At 46.1% G+C, this 19,026-nt stretch overlaps 1 protein-coding gene across 1 annotated transcript; it reads right to left on the bottom strand.

Moving 5' to 3' along the window:
- Positions 1 to 3,948: 3,948 nt before the first annotated feature.
- On the bottom strand, positions 3,949 to 18,402 carry LOC130126468 (solute carrier family 2, facilitated glucose transporter member 1). Its single transcript, XM_056295999.1, has 10 exons — positions 18,387 to 18,402; positions 13,742 to 13,800; positions 12,730 to 12,890; positions 11,888 to 12,128; positions 9,155 to 9,317; positions 7,953 to 8,137; positions 6,934 to 7,035; positions 6,399 to 6,500; positions 5,212 to 5,415; positions 3,949 to 4,334 (listed from the first exon to the last, which is right to left on the bottom strand). Exons 1-10 carry the CDS (start codon positions 18,400 to 18,402, stop codon positions 4,155 to 4,157), a joined length of 1,413 nt encoding a protein of 470 aa, XP_056151974.1. The 3' UTR covers positions 3,949 to 4,154.
- Positions 18,403 to 19,026: the final 624 nt, after the last annotated feature.

Genomic DNA, 19,026 nt, shown 5'->3' on the forward strand with positions numbered 1-19,026 from the left:
GTGGGGGGGGGCTGCATTTCGTGACAAAGTGTTCCTGATTCCTGCACATTGTCAGCATTTTGCAGTTTATTTCAAACTGGTCGGTGGGGGGTCAAGACTCCATAAATCACAATGAAACAGTGCGGAAAGGTTGTTAGTTTCATGTCTTTTTATTTGTTACTTTTAGAATTTACAGGATTTAAAATCAGGCCCAATGACCAAAAACCGATGACTTTGTGACACTTATGTAGGTTACAGCACTGGACAGTAGAGGGCGGTGTTTCATTTAATTTGGAGCTGTTATAAGCGTGCGGGGCATGTGGAACGTTGCATGTGCACTCGTTTGTGTGTGTGTGTGTGTGTGTGTGTGTGTGTGTGTGTGTGTGTGTGTGTGTGTGTGCGCGCGTGTGTGTGTGTGAGAGAGAGGGGTGTGTGTGTGTGTGAGAGAGAGGTGTGTGTGTGTGTGTGTGTGAGAGAGGTGTGTGTGTGTGTTTGTGTGTGTGTGTGTGAGAGAGGTGTGTGTGTGTGTGTGTGAGAGAGAGGTGTGTGTGTGTGTTTGTGTGTGTGTGTGTGAGAGAGGTGTGTGTGTGTGTATGTGAGAGAGAGGTGTGTGTGTGTGTGAGAGAGAGGTGTGTGTGTGTGTGTGTCTGTGTCTGTGTGAGAGAGAGAGAGGTGTGTGTGTGTGAGAGAGAGAGAGGTGTGTGTGTGTGTGTGTGTGAGAGAGAGGTGTGTGTGTGTATGTGTGAGAGGTGTGTGTGTGTGTGTGTGTGTGTGTGTGTGAGAGAGAGAGAGAGGTGTGTGTGTGAGAGAGAGAGAGAGAGGTGTGTGTGTGTGTGTGAGAGAGAGAGAGGTGTGTGTGTGTGTGTGAGAGAGAGGTGTGTGTGTGTATGTGTGTATGTGAGAGAGAGGTGTGTGTGTGTGTGTGTGAGAGAGGTGTGTGTGTGTGTGTGTGTGTGTGTGTGTGTGTGTGTGTGTGTGAGAGAGAGAGAGAGGTGTGTGTGTGAGAGAGAGAGAGAGAGGTGTGTGTGTGTGTGTGAGAGAGAGAGAGGTGTGTGTGTGTGTGTGAGAGAGAGGTGTGTGTGTGTATGTGTGTATGTGAGAGAGAGGTGTGTGTGTGTGTGTGAGAGAGGTGTGTGTGTGTATGTGAGAGAGAGGTGTGTGTGTGCGTGTGTGTGTGTGTGTGTCTGAGTCGCAGACGTGCTGTAATTGCGGCGTCTGTGCTGAGGCGTGTGTGTGTGTGTGTGTGTGTGTGTGTGTGTGTGTGTGTGTGCATTGCCCTTGACGGTCGCAGCGCCGTCCGAGAGGTCAGCGTGGACGTCGAGCTCGATCCCCCGAGCGTGACCGCCGGTTGACGCATGCGCACATGTCACACCCCGGCGAGGAATCTCGTCACGAAACGCAGCTGACAGCCGGGTCGGCTTACGCACCGTTTTTTCCATTACAAGATTTTAAAAAAGAAAAGAAAGGAAAGAGAGAAGAGAGGAATCTCCTGATTGAACAATCGGATATTTTTACGGGTGTGTTTAATTGAGCCGTAAAAGTCCACACGAGCGCCGTTGCGCTCCGCTCGTGTTTTTCCAGCCCTTCTGTCGGCCGGGCCGTTTTTTGGTTCGGCTTTTTATTATTTTTATTTTCAATGGATTCCACCGTTAATGAGGAACCCTCCGTTTCATGTAACTCTGTAATTAGTAGCCTACACGTGATCCACCTTTTAAGACTCCGCTTTTTCGGAGTCACGGTCTTAAAACTCTAATTGCGTTCACCCAGCGACTACAAACGCGTCGTTTTATGAGAATTCTTCGATTTCTGTTGTCGGCCATCTTATGAGCGTCCTTATTAACGGAGGCGCGAGGGAGCGCTGACGTCATGTCGCGCCGTGTTGCTAAGCAACCGGGCTACCGTGTCTGATCCTACAGTAAACGCGCCCCTGCGGAAAGATCGTCCAAACCGCTCTGAACTCACTGATTTGGGAGTTTGTCTTGAGTGATTACAAAACGGGGCGTCCGGGTGGCGTGGCGGTCCCTTCCGTTGCCTACCGACACGGGGATCGCCGGTTCGAATCCCCGTGTTGCCTCCGACTTGGTCGGGCGTCCCGACAGACACAATTGGCCGTGTCTGTGGGTGGGAAGCCGGATGTGGGTGTGTGTCCTGGTCGCTGCGCTAGCGCCTCCTCTGGTCAGTCGGGGGTGCCGGGGGGGATAGCGTGATCCTCCCACACGCTAAGTCCCCCTGGTGAAACTCCTCACTGTCAGGTGAAGAGAAGAGAGAATGTATGGGAGGAGGCATGTGGTAGTCTGCAGCCCTCCCCGGATCGACAGAGGGGGTGGAGCAGTGGCCGGGACGGGACGGAAAGGTGGAGTAATTGGCCGGATACAATTGGGGAGAGAGGGGGGGATCCACACAAAAAAAAGTGATAATAAAAGTGTGAGGCGGCACGGTGGCACTGTGGTTAGTGTGGTTTCCTCACAGCAGGAAGGTCGTGGGTTTGAGCCCCGAGGTTGTCCAACCTTGGGGGTCGTCCCAGGTCGTCCTCTGTGTGGAGTTTCCTCAGGGTGCTCCGGTTTCCTTCCACAGTTCCAAGTCATGTAGGCCAGGTGAATCGGCCATACTAAATTGTCCCTAGTTGTGTGTGTGTGTGTGTGTGTGTGTGTGTGTGTGTGTGTGTGTGTGTGTGTGTGTGTGTGTGTGTGTGTGTGTGAGTGTGTGTGTGTGTGTGAGTGTGTGTGTGTGTGTGTTATGGCCCTGTGTGATGGCCTGGCGGCCTGTCCAGGGTGTCTCCCCGCCTGCCGCCCAGTGACTGCTGGGAGAGGCTCCAGCATCCCTGCGACCCTGAGAGCAGGATAGCGGTTCGGGTGATGGATGGACGGACGGATGGATGGATAAAAGTGTGACTGATGTGGTTGCCGTCGGTGACGTCCGGGTGAGTGTTCGGCCCTCGGCGCGTCTGAACTAAAACGAGAATTTGTCGTGTGGTTTGTTTGGCTCGCCTCCTGGCTGTGGTTCGGGGTCATATTGAATGAAATATCTATTCACATAGCTATTGTTGGTTTTCGTAGGCATCTTACAAATGCACACAGCTCAGAGATTTGTCAGATTTCACAGACCAGTACCGGTTCTGAAAGGCGCAGAGTTCCTGTGGTCGGAAAGCCAAACAGTGCTGGAGTTTGTCTGCCGGTAAGACCGGGCAGGGGGGGGGGGGGAATGCTTTTCGCAGAAGGACAATATAACTGCTCGACCTTGCACTCAGGCCGTAGGTTAACGTGTTCACTAATAATATTTTAAAGATTGTTGGCATACTCACATTAAAGTCAGAACTGCAAATAAGCAAACTCTAGTGGACGGGCCAAACTTCCTGTTAAGCGCTTTAAACTCATTCAGATTCGTTCAATGTTTTAACGAAGTTGCCAAGAAAGCTGACCACGCGTTACGTCGAGCGGATGACAAACCTGCAAGGCTCAGCGAAAAATACCCAGATTCTTAAACCGATTCCACGGATCCAAAAGTTGTTCCTGTTCGTGTGAGGTTGTGTAACAGTGCCCTCTTGCGGCGAAATTCGGCATATGCTGGATGACTTTGAAAAATAAAAACCTGAAATACGGCTGAGCCTTGCAAATCTGCGAGTTGTGGTGCTGCAGGCAGCTCGGGCCCATCTGCAGCACCACTTCTGGGCTGTCTCAAGTGCAGGCGTAGAAAGCGTTCACCGTTTTAGGTCGGCGTTAACGCCCAGGATTAAACCGGCATTCGTTGCAGCACGTTTTGCTTGGGTATCTATCCTAATTATCAAATGAACTGCAGTTTATTTAGGGGCACTGGACTACGGCTAAGCATGGAAACACTCAAACGGTCACCTCAGCCAGGTTATTTACGGTAACCCGAGTTTTATTCTGCTCACAGACGCACCTGTGTCGTCTGCAAAAGGTTCAGTCTTCTTCCAAGATTCAAACGCAGAAGTCACAAATGTCTCAAAATGTCAACACGAAGGAAACCTGTTCTCCAGAACGCCATCATTCATAAACCAAAAGTAGACCGCTACCACGACACACAGTCATATACTGTCTGAATTTTCCCCCGAGGGAGGGATTCAACCCGTCAGTGCCCTGATGTGGTGCAGAATGTCCCGTCCGTTCGATACGCTACCAGGGGAGGCATGAGCAGGGTCAAAGGGGACGGGCCCGTCAAGAGAAGGTGTTGAAGCGAGGCTTATCGTGCAAGGGGATTCCCTCTGCTCCCCTAAACTCTTCCGCTATGTCGTCGAAGGTGCGCCCCTTGGTCTCGGGTAGGCGTATCCAGGTAAAGGTGAACGCAGCAAGAGCCACGGCCATGAAGAGGAGGTAGACGTACGCACTGCACGCCTTCTGTATGGGGGAGAAAGAGAGGCGATGTGAGCGCAGCCGGTAGTGACGGCCAACTTTGGGGCCACCATGTTGTCTAATGGGCGACCCAATATGATCACACGCCAGATGGATTTCAACAGCTCTTGATTCATATGTTTATTCAACCTTTATATAACAGATGGACTTTAAAGACTTGCCTAGGCCATGTCAGACCTGGTTCCTCCTCCATATGAACCTGAATCCAGCCTGAGGCCCCCAGCACCTGAGGCAGACTGGCCCTTTGTAATTAGTGGCCCTAACTTTGTAATGGCCGTCCTAAGTGTTGGCTAGCAAATTCGCTTTTCTTTTTCTTTTTTCTTTTTTTAGATTTTCCTCTTTTTTTTCTCCCCAATTATTCCCCCGGACAATTACCCCACTCTTACAGACCGTCCCGGTCGCTGCTCCACCCCCTCTGCCGATCCGGGGAGGGCTGCAGACTACCACACGCCTCCTCCCATACATGTGGAGTCGCCAGCCGCTTCTTTTCACCTGACAGTGAGGAGTTTCACCAGGGGGATGTAGCGCATGGGGGGATCACGCTATTGCCATGCTACCCGGACTCCCTTTCTTTGAGAGGCTGGACTTTTGGTGAGCCTAAATTGTTTTAGTATATAATCATGTTCTTTTATTGTTTTCTTATCAATAAATCTACTGTATTTGCTGTGTTTTGTAAAGCGTGCTGAAGATTAACCAGATTTGTAAACTTCCCACATCTGTACGGTGCTAAGGAGCTAGCAAAATTGAATCAGAAACTGACCTTGTCTATTTTCCCTATGTTTTATGTCTACCGCCCATTGTCACGCATACGTGACAGTGGGACGTGTCCAGCACCCCCTCCGGCCCGACAGCATTGACCTACCAGTAGCGGAGGAAAAAGGAGAGCCAAAAAGAACTTCCCCCCCCAGTTCAGCATGCTGGTGAAGGCCATGGCGATGGGTCTGCTGGGCTGGTCAAACAGCTCAGCGGCGATGAACCAGGAGATGGGCCCGGGGCCCAGTTCATACATGGAAATCAGGCAGAAAACCACCAGGACCTGGAGGCTGCGCAGGTCTGGAACCAGGTGCTGCAGGGACACAAGGGACAGGTACAACTAGCAAGTCAGCTACTTCAGCCACTTTGAATTGTTTCACAGAGTTTTTGTCACACTTGAATACTTGAATTGGCTGTCACACCGGGACTTGTCAGTTCCACAGAAATTGGACTTATCGGTTCTGTAATGCAACACTATGTACAGAAATGAGAGTTACAGCCCCTCAAACAATAAAACTAGTTCCAATTACAGTTTAGAAATGAATAGTGTTCTGAAGTTCATTATAAACATTGGGGATTCGAAATTCTAAGTATTCTATCCTTGGGCCAGCCAAAGTTGTAAGTATGTTACAAACTCCCTTTCCAAAAGATATTTTGCACCATGCTTATATATACTTGGTAACATAGCTTATTTTCTTATGTTAATCATTTTCCAAGAGTATGCATTTTTTTTCCCAATGGTATATATTCCGTTCCATTATCCAAACCGCTCATCCCACACAGGCTCGCGGGGATGCTGAAGCCTATCCCAGCAGTCATTGGGCGGCAGACGGGGAGACACCCTGGACAGGCTGCCAGGCCATCACAGGGCCAACACGTTGACACCTAGGGACAATTTACTACGGCCGATTCACCTGACCTACATGTCTTTGGACTGTGGGAGGAAACCGGAGCACCCGGAGAAAACCCACGCAGACAACATGCAAACTCCACACAGAGGATGACCTGGGATGACCCCCCCCCCCCAAGGTTGGACTACTGCGGGGCTTGAACCCAGGACCTTCTTGCTGTGAGGCAACCGTGCTAACCACTGCACCGTGGTGCCGCCCCCCAGGTGAATATAGTGGATGAATATGAATATTCATCCATCCATCCATTCTCCAAACCACTTCTCCTTACTCAGGGTCGCGGGGATGCTGGAGCCTTTCCCAGCAGTCACTGGGCATATACGTACTTTTGAGGTTCAACGTTTCATGTGCTAATTGTAAATAATCACACTTAATAAGGCGATCTCACCAGAACAGAGTCGACAATAGTCATCAGTAGGTTGCACACTGCTATGGATATGAAGCCAGTCAGAAGCAGTCGCCTCCTCCCTGCTCTTTCCATCAGGAAGAACTGGAGACGTATACAAAAATAAAAATAACACAGAAGTCCCTCTGGTTGTGTTTCATACTTCCGTGAGTGAAATGTCAGTGCAACATTATCCTGTTGTGTGGTTCAAGATGTTAAACCATTCAAAAGGAAATAGTGGTTAGGTTTTGAATTACAGCTGTCTTTATTCGTTCAGTATAATAACATGCTAGTAACATCCAACAAAATCAGACATAGCGGGCACTCTAGGTACAAATTGGAGCGCTACTCGACTATGCAACCACAGATTTACTGGTCATATTGGATGTTTCTACAACGTAACATTAAGGTATCAGTTTTTCTCTGCACCAGCAGTTGTTGTCTTAAGTATTTAGCAACGAATAATATACAAAATGTATATTGTCTCGGATATGAGGGCAAGAGTTTTGTAAAGGATTAGGGTACAACCGGTACTCACTGCCACCAAAGTGAAGATCACATTGACCGCACCGACACCCAGAGTCAGAAATTTGGCCTCGTCAAACCTGGCCTGGAACATCTTGGTGGAATAATTGATGATCTGGAAAAGGAAAATGGTGGTTTTGAGCTTAGTGGTTGACAGGGCCTCCCTAATGGGTTTTCAGAGTGCACAACACTATCCTGACACACTGCCCCACAACTGGGCCCACGGGGAGGAAAGAGAGCCGGGAAGAAGTGATGACCTTTACGATGCAGAGCCCGACTATTTCACTGGCTAAAAACCAAAACCCAGCAAGTAAATACGCAACAAAAAGAGAGCAGCGCGGTGCAAAATTTTGGGAACCACACTCCGCCCCCCCCTTTTTTTTTTCTCCCCAATTGTCAATCATACTTGGCAAATTACCCCACTCTTCTGAGGGCTGCAGACTACCACATGCCTCCTCTGATACATGGTGGAGTCACCAGCCGCTTCTTCTCACCTGACAGTGAGGAGTTTCACCAGGGGGACGTAGCGCGTGGGAGGATCACGCTATTCCCCCCCCAGTACCCCCCCCCAAACAGGCGCCCCAACCGACCAGAGGAATAGACCGCCAAGCCACCCAGACGCCATGTACCACACTTTAGATAGAAACTTTGTTTTAAAGTTGGATAAAAAAGGAAATTAGTTTAGCAAACAGTGTCTTTGAGGAAAGGCAGTTTTTTTTTGACCCAGTCACACCCTCACCATACAGTATTTCTACTGAGCTTGACCTACAAATATTTTCTTTGTCACCTTTTTTGTATCCCACCAAAATAGCAGTATCTTGTAGATGTGCTACTCTTTGCAGGTTTATTCTTATCCAGTATGCATCTGTATAAGAGAGCTGGAACTTAATATTTGTTTTGTCACTATAGCGAAACATCATTGTGGCAATATTAGCGTAGCCGCTAAGTGTAGTGATAAATGGGCCTTCGTGGCAGACCTGGACCTTGATGTTGTGTTTTGTTTTACAATCAAATGCATTTCAAATGACTGACCGCATTGAATCCAGACAGCTGGCTGCCCAGGTTGACAAAGAGCACGATGATGATTGGTTGTCTGTAGCTGCGCTTCCTGAAGAACTCGTGGATGGTGACCCCGGTCTGGGTGTGTGCTGCCTCGTCCTTCATCTCCTCCAGCTCAGTGTACACCTTGTCTAGGCTGCCTCTCAGTCTTAGTAGGGCTAGAGGTCAGAAATGGCAGCTCTGTAGTGTCCCAACATTGAGGTTGAACGCCAGTGTTGCGTCTGGTTCGATGGGGTGTCACAGGGAGCCCAGTTGGCAGTGCTCCTGGGTGAGAAGCTGGTAAGGGTAAAGCGTCCCACCATTGTAATTAGTGAGTCTTACAGGTGGTGGGGTGCCTGTGCAGCTGGGAGTGGATCTGGCATAGGTCGTTTCTATTTTGTTCTTTTAAGGTCCCGCCATTGCACAACGATTGGGGAGGTTGTAGACTTCCAACATGCAACCTCCAACACACGTGGAGCCAGCCAACAGCTTCTGGTCACATGCTAGTTGTAGGTTTCTCAGGTGAAGCATTACACATTAATGCCTTACAACTTTTGTCCCAGGCCCACCAACAGCTGTACAAGCCTGCCCCCCTCCCCACCAAGGGGCACTGCCAGTTGCGCTGTGTTTGACAGCCGGCCGAGACAGAGGCAACACCGGGATTCAAGGTTTGAACCTCAGCATTGGGATGACGTTTCATGTTTTGGTCCCATGAAACAGTCCCATGGTAGGGTTATGGAACCACAAAAAGATCACAAGGCTTATTGGCTAAGGCTTTGAAGGGGTTGGTCTTTTCCCCTCGTAATCTGTCACGGCAGCTGAATCTACTACGTTGTTTGGCGACAGATGATGGACACTTCCAAATCCTCCACCTCCTCGTCAGGTGTGGGTTTGGTGTGGCTAGACTTAGGTGTGGGTTTGGTGTGGATAAGGTCACGGTAATGACCTGGAAGGGCAGCATCCCTTCCAGCAAGGCCATCTAATGACGACTGTGGAGAAAGTAAGTCATTGTTCTTTTGTCTCAAAACCCAAGACTGGTTCATGCCTAATGTGATTTAAGAAGGCAATCGTCAATACACAAGAATACGTCTTCTGCTTGGCTCTTGTATAAACTCAGCCTCCCTGTTGTTGACAATTCATCCATTTTCTCGAGAACACAAGTCACTAATATGCCCGTTGTAGTCATTTTGACCTACCAGCTTCTGCTTGGCTCTCCTTGCCCTGGTTGATGAGCAAGTAGCGAGGGCTCTCTGGGCAGAGAGGCAGGACTAGATACTGCAGGAGGGCTGGGATGAGAGACAGGGAAAGCATCAAGGCCCAGTACTGCTCTGTACCCAGAACTGTCTCCAGGCCCACCACCTGCAGTGAACAAGCAGAGAACATAACCGTGTTGTAGACTCTATAAAGAGAAGGAACACAGCAAATTATGTCATTAAACTCTCAGCCAAGTATTCAGTATATATACCAAGGGGCCAGGCTTTCTAAATGCCGAGCAAATACCAGATTTTACAACTCATTGTAATGATTCTGCTGTTACTGATAAGTTTGCTTGGCTGCTGTTCGTCGACCTCCACTCTGTCTGCCTCGTCTTGATCTTTATTCATGTACTGTATAGGGGATTTGTGCTCCCTGTTTTATATACGCACACACACACACACACACACACACACACACACACACATACATATACATATAGTACATATACGTATACACACAATCCAGTGAGTCAAGTAAATTCTTTATGAGACAGTACAAGCCTGTTTCATGCCATAAGTAATCATTTTTTGCTTATGGCATGAAACAGGCTTGTACTGTCTCATAAAGAATTTACTTGACTCACTGGATTATTTTGCTCTTTACTTTTGGAGCACTTTCCCTACTGTTGAGCGTTTCTTTTAACAAAGTTATATATATATATAGGGTGGCGCAGTCGCCTCGCAGCAGGAAGGTTCTGGGTTCGAGCCCCGGGGTAGTCCAAACTTGGTGGGTCGTCCCGGGTCATCCTCTGTGTGGAGTTTGCATGTCCCCCCGTGTCTGTGTGGGTTTCCTCCGGGGGCTCCAGTTTCCTCCCACAGTCCAAAGACATGTAGGTCAGGTGAATTGGCCGTACTAAATTGTCCCTAGGTATGAATGAATGTGTGTGTGTGTGTGTGTGTGTGTGTGTGTGTGTGTGTGTGTGTGTGTGTGTGTGTGTGTGTGTGTTGGCTGTGTGATGGCCTGGCGGCCTGTCCAGGGTGTCTCCCCGCCTGCCGTCCAATGACTGCTAGAATAGGCTCCAGCGTCCCTGCGACCCTGAGAGAGCAGGATAAGCGGTTCAGATAATGGATATATATATATATATATATATATATGCCTGGAGCTGCTCCCGAGGAGGAAACACCAAGGGCGGTCTGACAGGACGTGGAAGCGGGGCAGGCTACGCTAACTGCTAGCCCATGCAGGCCAATAGCTCCAACAGTCATCCTGGCGTTCACTCTCTTGGACAGTAATTTTTTTGGATGTTGGATGTATGTGTTTTTGTAGTTTTTTTGTAGTTTGGATATACGTTTGTGTTCTTGTAGTTTGGATATGTGTTTTTGTCTCTGTGTTGCACTGCTGTGGGCTGGGGGAAATGACCATTAAATGTTCCTGATCCTGATATGTAGCGCCAACCACTGACACGGTGGCCCAGTGGTTAGCGTTATCGCCTCACAGCAAGAAGGTCCTGGGTTCAAACCCTGGGGTTGTCCAACCTTGGGGGTCATCCAGGTCGTCCTCTGTGTGGAGTTTGCATGTTCTCCCCATGTCTGCGGTGGGTTTTCTCCGGGTGCTCCGGTTTCCCCCACCATCAGAAGGAACCTGCATGTTGGGGTTAATACTCCTGTCTGTGCCTCTGACCGAGGCAATGGGGAAAGAACTGGAGTTGGTCCCCGGGTGCAGCATGAAGGCAGCAACCCATTGCCCCTAGCTACACAGCTAGGATGGGTTAAATGCAGAGCATAATTTCCCCACAGGGATTAATAAAGTGTGTGTATATATAGTGCACTTTAGCCACCCCAACCAACCAGAGTAGGCACTAGTGCAGCGACCAGGACGCATACCCACATCTGGGCATTTGAACCAGCGATCCCCCGTGTTGGTAGGCGACAGAATAGACCGCCACACCACCTAGATGCCCTGTACATGACTTCTTAAAATTCTCATTTAACTTTTTGTAAATGCAGCTCCTGCCACCCAATGCCGGACATCAGGGGTGTCATGTGGTCTCTCGTGTTTCCACGCCGAACCGGTGATGATGGCACCTTATTGCACCTTTTACGTTTATCTTTATTTTTATTTTCATCCTATCTTATCCTGTATACATATTATATTTATCATTCTTTTTAACTTTTGTCGTCAGACTCAGATTCTGGGGAATCTGACCTGATGACAAGCCTTTGGTCATAACAAATGCATCAACATTAAATTGAGACTCACCAAATATTCAAAAATGAAAAACAGAGTGATTGACAAAGGAGATCTAGAGGAACGATTGGTTTTGCCATACGCAAAATACTGGAAGGATCTAGGTGTACTCTGAAGGACTCAGATTAATGAGGTCAGGGAATCGCAACGCACAGGTTGCCAGTCCATCACAAGGCCCACACCCACATCATCATTATCACACCATTCACATCTGTGGGAAAGTTCGAGTCTCCATTTCACCTGCCAGGCGTGCCTTTGGACTCTGGTGGTTACCCGGACCACAGAAGTCCTGGAGAAAACCCAAGTGACTAAAGGAAGACTACGCAAACACCAAGCAGAAGGTTTAGGATAAAACCCTGGAACCTGGACCCTGGATCTTGCTGTGAGGCAACAGTGCCAGGTCCCTCGGCTACCATGTTCAATAACAATAATAATTTCAAAAGCAAACTTTTCTCAGTCGAAACCAAAGGGTTACTTATCCTCACCATTCCAATGAAGATGCCTGAAGCAAACGACACTTGGTTGAGGGTAGCAAACGCCCCCCTCAGGTTTGTTGGGGACACTTCCTGTATGTAGAGGGGGTTGAGGCTCATGACCAAGCCACAGAACAACCCAAACACCAGGCGTCCCATGATGAGAACTTCGAAAGATTCGCTGGCCTTGGAGAGGAACATCAAACTCGCTCCCGCCACAGACAGGGCATTCACAATGAGGATGGAGTTCCGTCTGCCAGGAGGTAGAATAGAATAGAATAGAATAGAATATGTCTCTAGCCATTGACCACAACTCTGAAAACCTTTGCCAACAGCAGAAATGCTACTGTTGTGCACGGCATTTGCATACACAACTGCAGTATGCTCGAGTTTGAAGTGGACTACAGTGTTGAAGAGGCTTAAAACTGAAAATGCACCAGAGCGACTTATTGTAACGACAGCTTTGTGCTTGTGCGCTGCTGCTTCAACCAATCAGATGGCCAGACAATGTTAGCATGAGCGGGCTAGCAGAAAGACAGAAGCAGACTTCTAGCAGACATTTTGGATTTAGCTTAGTTTACTCAGGGAGACCCGGTTCTTCTACTGTTATCTAACTAATAATTAACTTGCCGTTCCTAATTAATCTGGTTAAAGTGGTTTAGCCAAGTCTTGCCCCCCCCCCCCATTTAAACCCAGCTCCAACAACCCTCAAAAAAGTTGTTCTTCAAGCCTGATTGTCTCAGCGTGGCAAGAAAATCACATAGCATTCAAACAGCCACTCATAAGTATCGCTCTCTCCTTGGTATACCATTGTTTAATTTGTAGACATTCCAGATGTTTTTGGCTCATTCTACCTGCCATAGGAGTCCGCCAAGTATTTGACTCCGAGGGACCCCAGGAGGGCTCCAAAGTCCTTGATGCTGACAGAGAGAGACCAAAGAAAAGTCAAGCTTTGGTCTGGCATTGACTGGTTATGTCTCGATCTCCAGGTGTTGTTGAAGAACTGCTCAATTATCTACACAAGAGAAGGGAATGGGGGGGGGGGGAGACACTGTCAGTGTTTGGCATCTTATTCAGTCAGCTGTTTGAACTCTCTGGGAGCAGCTTCATATCACCAAGCAATGCATAAATACAGTAGTGTGTGGTCACCGCCAGAAATACTTTTACTGGTCAAGTAATTTTCCATATGCAGGAGTTTGACGTGGTTGGGTGCAGACAAAGCTCTTGTTAAATGAAACAGCAAAAAAAAAAATGAAAGCCTTATATAAGAAACTACTGGTACACAAGTAAAATTTTTAAGTGTAAAATGGAGAAACAAAATCACCACTATTGTACCTGCTTGCAAAAAAAATAAGCTTAAAATGTAATTAACATTATTCAAATGTGGCTGCAAACTCTTAAAATCATAAAATGCTAAACACAGTTGGCTGCCTTATCAGGACAAGCCGGTTTGCCGTCTGTCACGCAACTGACCATCATTATAATAACTCACTGTCTGCAACCCAGAATGCTTTCTTTCTTAGCTTGCAGACCTGGACTGTGACTGGAGAGTTGCATGGGGTTGTTAAATTTACTCAGTGTTTTATAGAGGCTGCCAGATGCTTGTTTGCAGTCGGAGGTTAGCAGGCTTTCCAACAGTTCCCACCTGCCACCAACCACCAACTATATAACTATATATATATATATATATATATGCTCCTTAGCCTTATGCTAATATATCTACATGTGTCTACATGCACTTTGCATTGTACTTGTTTTTCTTTTTCAGTTTCTATTTTATGTCTACTTCAAAAATAATGTTTATCTCTTCTCAACTCTCTCTATCAGCTGTCAGGCCAGCCGTCACCTCGTCTCTGCTGGACTCACCTTGGCTGGAGCGTTCACGTTGCCGGTGTGGTAGCCAATCTGCAGGGAGCCCAGCACAGCTGCCAGGATAGAGGTGAGCAGCGTGGCCGTCATGAAGCCCTACGACGAAACCAGCGTTCAACATCGTCTGCATTATTAGGCAAATGTATGCTAGATGACCTCTGACCTCTTGTGGCGGTCCCCATGTGAGTAAACCTCATGATCGTTTCAGGAGTGCAAAAATGCCATTACCAAGTAAACAACATGTACTAAGTTCAAGTCAACACAAGCATAGCATAATGTAACGCAATGTAGCACAATGTAGCATAATCTGTACCGTAATGTAGCATAATGTGTAGCATAATGTAGCAATGTGTAGCATAATGTGTGGCACAATGTAGAATAATGTGTAGCATAATGTAGCAATGTGTAGCATAATGTGTAGCACAATGTAGAATAATGTGTAGCATAATGTAGCAATGTGTAGCATAATGTGTGGCACAATGTAGAATAATGTGTAGCACAATGTAGCATAATGTGTAGCATAATGTAGCAATGTGTAGCATAATGTGTAGCACAATGTAGAATAATGTGTAGCACAATGTAGCAATGTGTAGCATAATGTGTAGCACAATGTAGAATAATGTGTAGCACAATGTAGCATAATGTGTAGCATAATGTAGCAATGTGTAGCATAATGTGTAGCACAATGTAGAATAATGTGTAGCATAATGTAGCAATGTGTAGCATAATGTGTAGCACAATGTAGAATAATGTGTAGCATAATGTAGCAATGTGTAGCATAATGTGTAGCACAATGTAGAATAATGTGTAGCATAATGTAGCAATGTGTAGCATAATGTGTGGCACAATGTAGAATAATGTGTAGCACAATGTAGCATAATGTGTAGCATAATGTAGCAATGTGTAGCATAATGTGTAGCACAATGTAGAATAATGTGTAGCACAATGTAGCAATGTGTAGCATAATGTGTAGCACAATGTAGAATAATGTGTAGCACAATGTAGCATAATGTGTAGCATAATGTAGCAATGTGTAGCATAATGTGTAGCACAATGTAGAATAATGTGTAGCATAATGTAGCAATGTGTAGCATAATGTGTAGCACAATGTAGAATAATGTGTAGCATAATGTAGCAATGTGTAGCATAATGTGTAGCACAATGTAGAATAATGTGTAGCATAATGTAGCAATGTGTAGCATAATGTGTGGCACAATGTAGAATAATGTGTAGCACAATGTAGCATAATGTGTAGCATAATGTAGCAATGTGTAGCATAATGTGTAGCACAATGTAGAATAATGTGTAGCACAATGTAGCAATGTGTAGCATAATGTGTAGCACAATGTAGAATAATGTGTAGCACAATGTAGCATAATGTGTAGCATAATGTAGCAATGTGTAGCATAATGTGTAGCACAATGTAGAATAATGTGTAGCATAATGTAGCAATGTGTAGCATAATGTGTAGCACAATGTAGAATAATGTGTAGCATAATGTAGCAATGTGTAGCATAATGTGTAGCACAATGTAGAATAATGTGTAGCATAATGTAGCAATGTGTAGCATAATGTGTAGCACAATGTAGAATAATGTGTAGCATAATGTAGCATAATGTGTAGCATAATGTAGCAATGTGTAGCATAATGTAGCAATGTGTAGCATAATATAGCAATGTATAGCATAATGTGTAGCACAATGGAGAATAATGTGTAGCATATTGTGTAGCATTATATGTAGCATAATGTGTAGCACAATGGAGAATAATGTGTAGCATAATTTAGCATAATGTGTAGCATAATGTGTAGCATTATATGTAGCATAATGACCATTTTTGAAACAGTTAAAACCCACAAACCTCGTTGGAAGCCATGAGTTTAAGGTCAGATTGGTTTTCACGCCTTCGAGAGGTAGGTGCATTTATTGACCTCTACTTTCCTCTGTTATGAAAACACAAATAACTTAAGCGAGGTGATGGATAAGAGTACCGACTATCACCGACCACGTCACCGTTCAGATGGAAACACATTATGGAGATGGTAAATCACCATGTTAACAATTATTTAACATTTTCATGAAGTTACATAACAGACATGTCATATGTTACAGACTAAATATACATTTTTCATTTCCCGCCAGTATTAAAATCAAATTTAAACATTTACTTCAATCAATGCAAAGAAGAGAGAGCCGCGTTACACCAAATCCTGCACATGGGCATAAGAATGAACACGTGTGTGAGTATTGATCATGAAAATAACACACATTGTATACACAGCATGCGGTCCACTGCCTCCAGCCTACCTGTGTGTCGTGGACTGAGCGCTCCCTGCAGACGTCTCGAACCCCAGGACAGCAAGTTGTCTGATATATGAAGTCCATGTGAGGCGGCAACCAGGACAAACCAAACAGCAGATCTGGATAGCTTTCATAATTCCCTCATGCAGGAAATACCGTTTGCTGAGCAGGCTGGCTCAGACGGCGGGCCATGTGACCGCGCCAGAAACGCTTCTGTCAATCTACACATGTGGCTAAACCTTATTAAACAAACCAAATTACACTGGATTTGGGAGGCTTCACCCTTCACTATGTCCCTGACCTTGTTACTCGCCTTGTAAATTCAACAAGAAACAGAAGTTCAATACCGCCCCTCCCTTTTACCAAATCACCTAGTTTTAAAAAGTTGTCGATATTAAAGCGTTTTCAATGAATTTGGTCATTCTCAAAGCCCAGATGTGAATTAAAGCTTTTAAACCAGCAACATTGTTTCCCTACAATGAATTACAACGTCACACAAAGACATTTTTTGGAAGGTTTTCCAGTATTTGTACATTTTCCAAGTATAGATCCTCACCGTGTCTCCTCTGGGTGCTGTGCGCCGGTGCTGTCCTCATAACCAAGAGCTACCGTGCAGTATGTCTGGATCCTCCTGACTACCCATGTACACAGCATCATCTCACACACACACTCACACACTCACACTCGCACACTCACACGCACATACAGATATACATATCGTGGCTGTGGACACATGGATCTGGTGATGAAGTCGCACCCAGCTGGTGAATTTGAGGCCGGCTTGAGAGAAGGCCAGCTGTGGGCCTGCAGACAGACAGGGGACCAGCTTCCCTCCTGACCCTCTCTTCAGCCGTGTCTGCTGAGCCGGCTAAACTGTCCCCAGGTCAGTGCTAAGGGAGTCATTTTACATACTCTGTTGCATGCATGAGATGCGGCCAGCGTTGGAAAGCGTGCCCTGCCTTCACGGATGACCTCCGATAACGCCGGCCGGGCTGCAGTGCACGAGCCACACTGCCGTTAACGTGACACCAGGCAGATAAAAAACCACAAGGTAGACTTTAATCCAGCCCGTCAGGAGATCAGCCGTGTTGGCACTCTGGGAGGAGCAGGAACAACTTCCCAAGTTTTGAAGAAATATATATTTGCTACACTGATCTTTGTGATCCTATTGTGGAAGTGTACAAAAGGATACAATGCAGTCCCATTTTGTTAGGAATACTTTACTACTTGTTCACACTGCTTTGTGGTACGACACTGCAGACCTGTGTTTTTCAGTATTGTAGGACTGTGAAAAAATGTGAAGTATTGAAACACGTAATACATACATGAATGAAAAGCAGCCCTGCAGTTACTGCCAGTTCGTCTGTCTAATGAGTAAATGTAAATCTAATTAACTATGCAACAAGAACATGCTCAGCATACAATAATGCAAAGATCTTATCCAGCACTGGGCTGGTACAGAGTGGCTCAGGATTTAGGATTGTACCTTTTAAGGGTTTGTGTCCTGGAAGACACCAGCCGCCACACAACACGGTTTAGAATCAGAAGGATTTTACTGGCGGCACTGTGTCTGTAAAGTACTCTGTCTGTAAAGTACTCTGTCTGTAAAGTACTCTGTCTATAAAGTACTCTGTCTGTAAAGTACTCTGTCTATAAAGTACTGCATCTGTAAAATACTGTTTGTAAAGTACTCTGTCTTTAAAGTACTGCATCTGTAAAATACTGTCTGTAATGTACTTCTTGCAAAGTACTGCGTCTGTAAAGTACTGTGTAAAGTAGTGTCTGTAAAGTACTTCGTCTGTAAAGCACTATGTCTGTAAAGTACTGCATCTGTAAAGTACTCTCTGTAAAGTACTGTGTCTGTAAAGTACTGCATCTGTAAATTACTGTCAGTAAAGTACCGTGTCTGTAAAGTACTGCATCTGTAAAGTACTGTGTCTGTAAAGTGCCATGTTTGTAAAGTACTGTGTCTGTAAAGTACTGCATCTGTAAAGTACTGTGTCTGTAAAGTACTGCATCTGTAAATTACTGTCAGTAAAGTACTGTGTCTGTAAAGTACTGCATCTGTAAAGTACGGTGTCTGTAAAGTACCACATCTGTAAAGTACTGTGTCTGTAAAGTACTGCATATGTAAATTACTGTCATAAAGTACTGTGTCTGTAAAGTACATGTGTATGTGTGAGTCTGTGTGTTTATAGTATTTGTGTTACTTTACATGCCCCTTCTTTTCTTTGTTTAAAAGTTGTATTTTCTTCCCTTTCAGTTTCTTTTACCCCCCCCCACACACACACACACACACACACACATATAATCTCTTCCCTGAGATCAGAAGACTGGACTGACACGTTCCCACCGACATGTCATCCTGTCTCGCTGTGTAGGCTCCGGGTTCTGATCCAAAAGCTTGTCTTCCTCATTCCTCACAGCGGCGCGGACCAGGAGACCGTCAGCGCGCAGCCTAACCCAGTCCAGATCCTGATCAAAGAACCAAGATGCTGCAAAGATCTCTGACGAGAGGGGGATTGGCCACGAACGGCTCTAGACAGCCTGGCCTGTGTGTGTGTGTGTGTGTGTGTGTGTGTGTGTGTGTGTGTGTGTGTGTGTGTGTGTGTGTGTGTGTGTGTGTGTGTGTGTGTGTGTGTGTGTGTGTGTAAAGGTGTATTGGCATATTTGGACCTGTGTGTGATTTTTCTGAGCACATGTGCCTCGTGTGCACATGTGCTCACTGGCACATTAACATGAAGCCATGCCGTCAGGTAGATTTGCTCTCTAAAGCAGTGTTTCTCAACCGGGGGTCCGCGGACCCCTAGTGGTCCGTGGTGTAATTGCAAGGGGTCCGTGAAAATAAAATATCTTTTAAAAAAAAAGATCCTATGACATTTATAGAAATAGGATTATTTTACTCAAATGTGACTTGAGGCCTTTATCTACCTAAACTATAAAGGGTAACAGGACTTTTTTCTCTAATTACATCTGTTTCACA

This window comes from Lampris incognitus, chromosome 16, assembly GCF_029633865.1.
Source record: "Lampris incognitus isolate fLamInc1 chromosome 16, fLamInc1.hap2, whole genome shotgun sequence".
NCBI classification, from domain to species: Eukaryota; Metazoa; Chordata; class Actinopteri; order Lampriformes; family Lampridae; genus Lampris; species Lampris incognitus.

Bases quoted from the DNA above. Each gene is read 5' to 3' on its own strand.
- LOC130126468 (XM_056295999.1), bottom strand. The intron at 7,036-7,952 runs GTCAGTCATTTG...TTCCTTTTCCAG, and splicing joins AGCTGTCTGGATTCAATGCG to ATCATCAATTATTCCACCAA. The intron at 6,501-6,933 runs GTGAGTACCGGT...ATACGTCTCCAG, and splicing joins TGATCTTCACTTTGGTGGCA to TTCTTCCTGATGGAAAGAGC.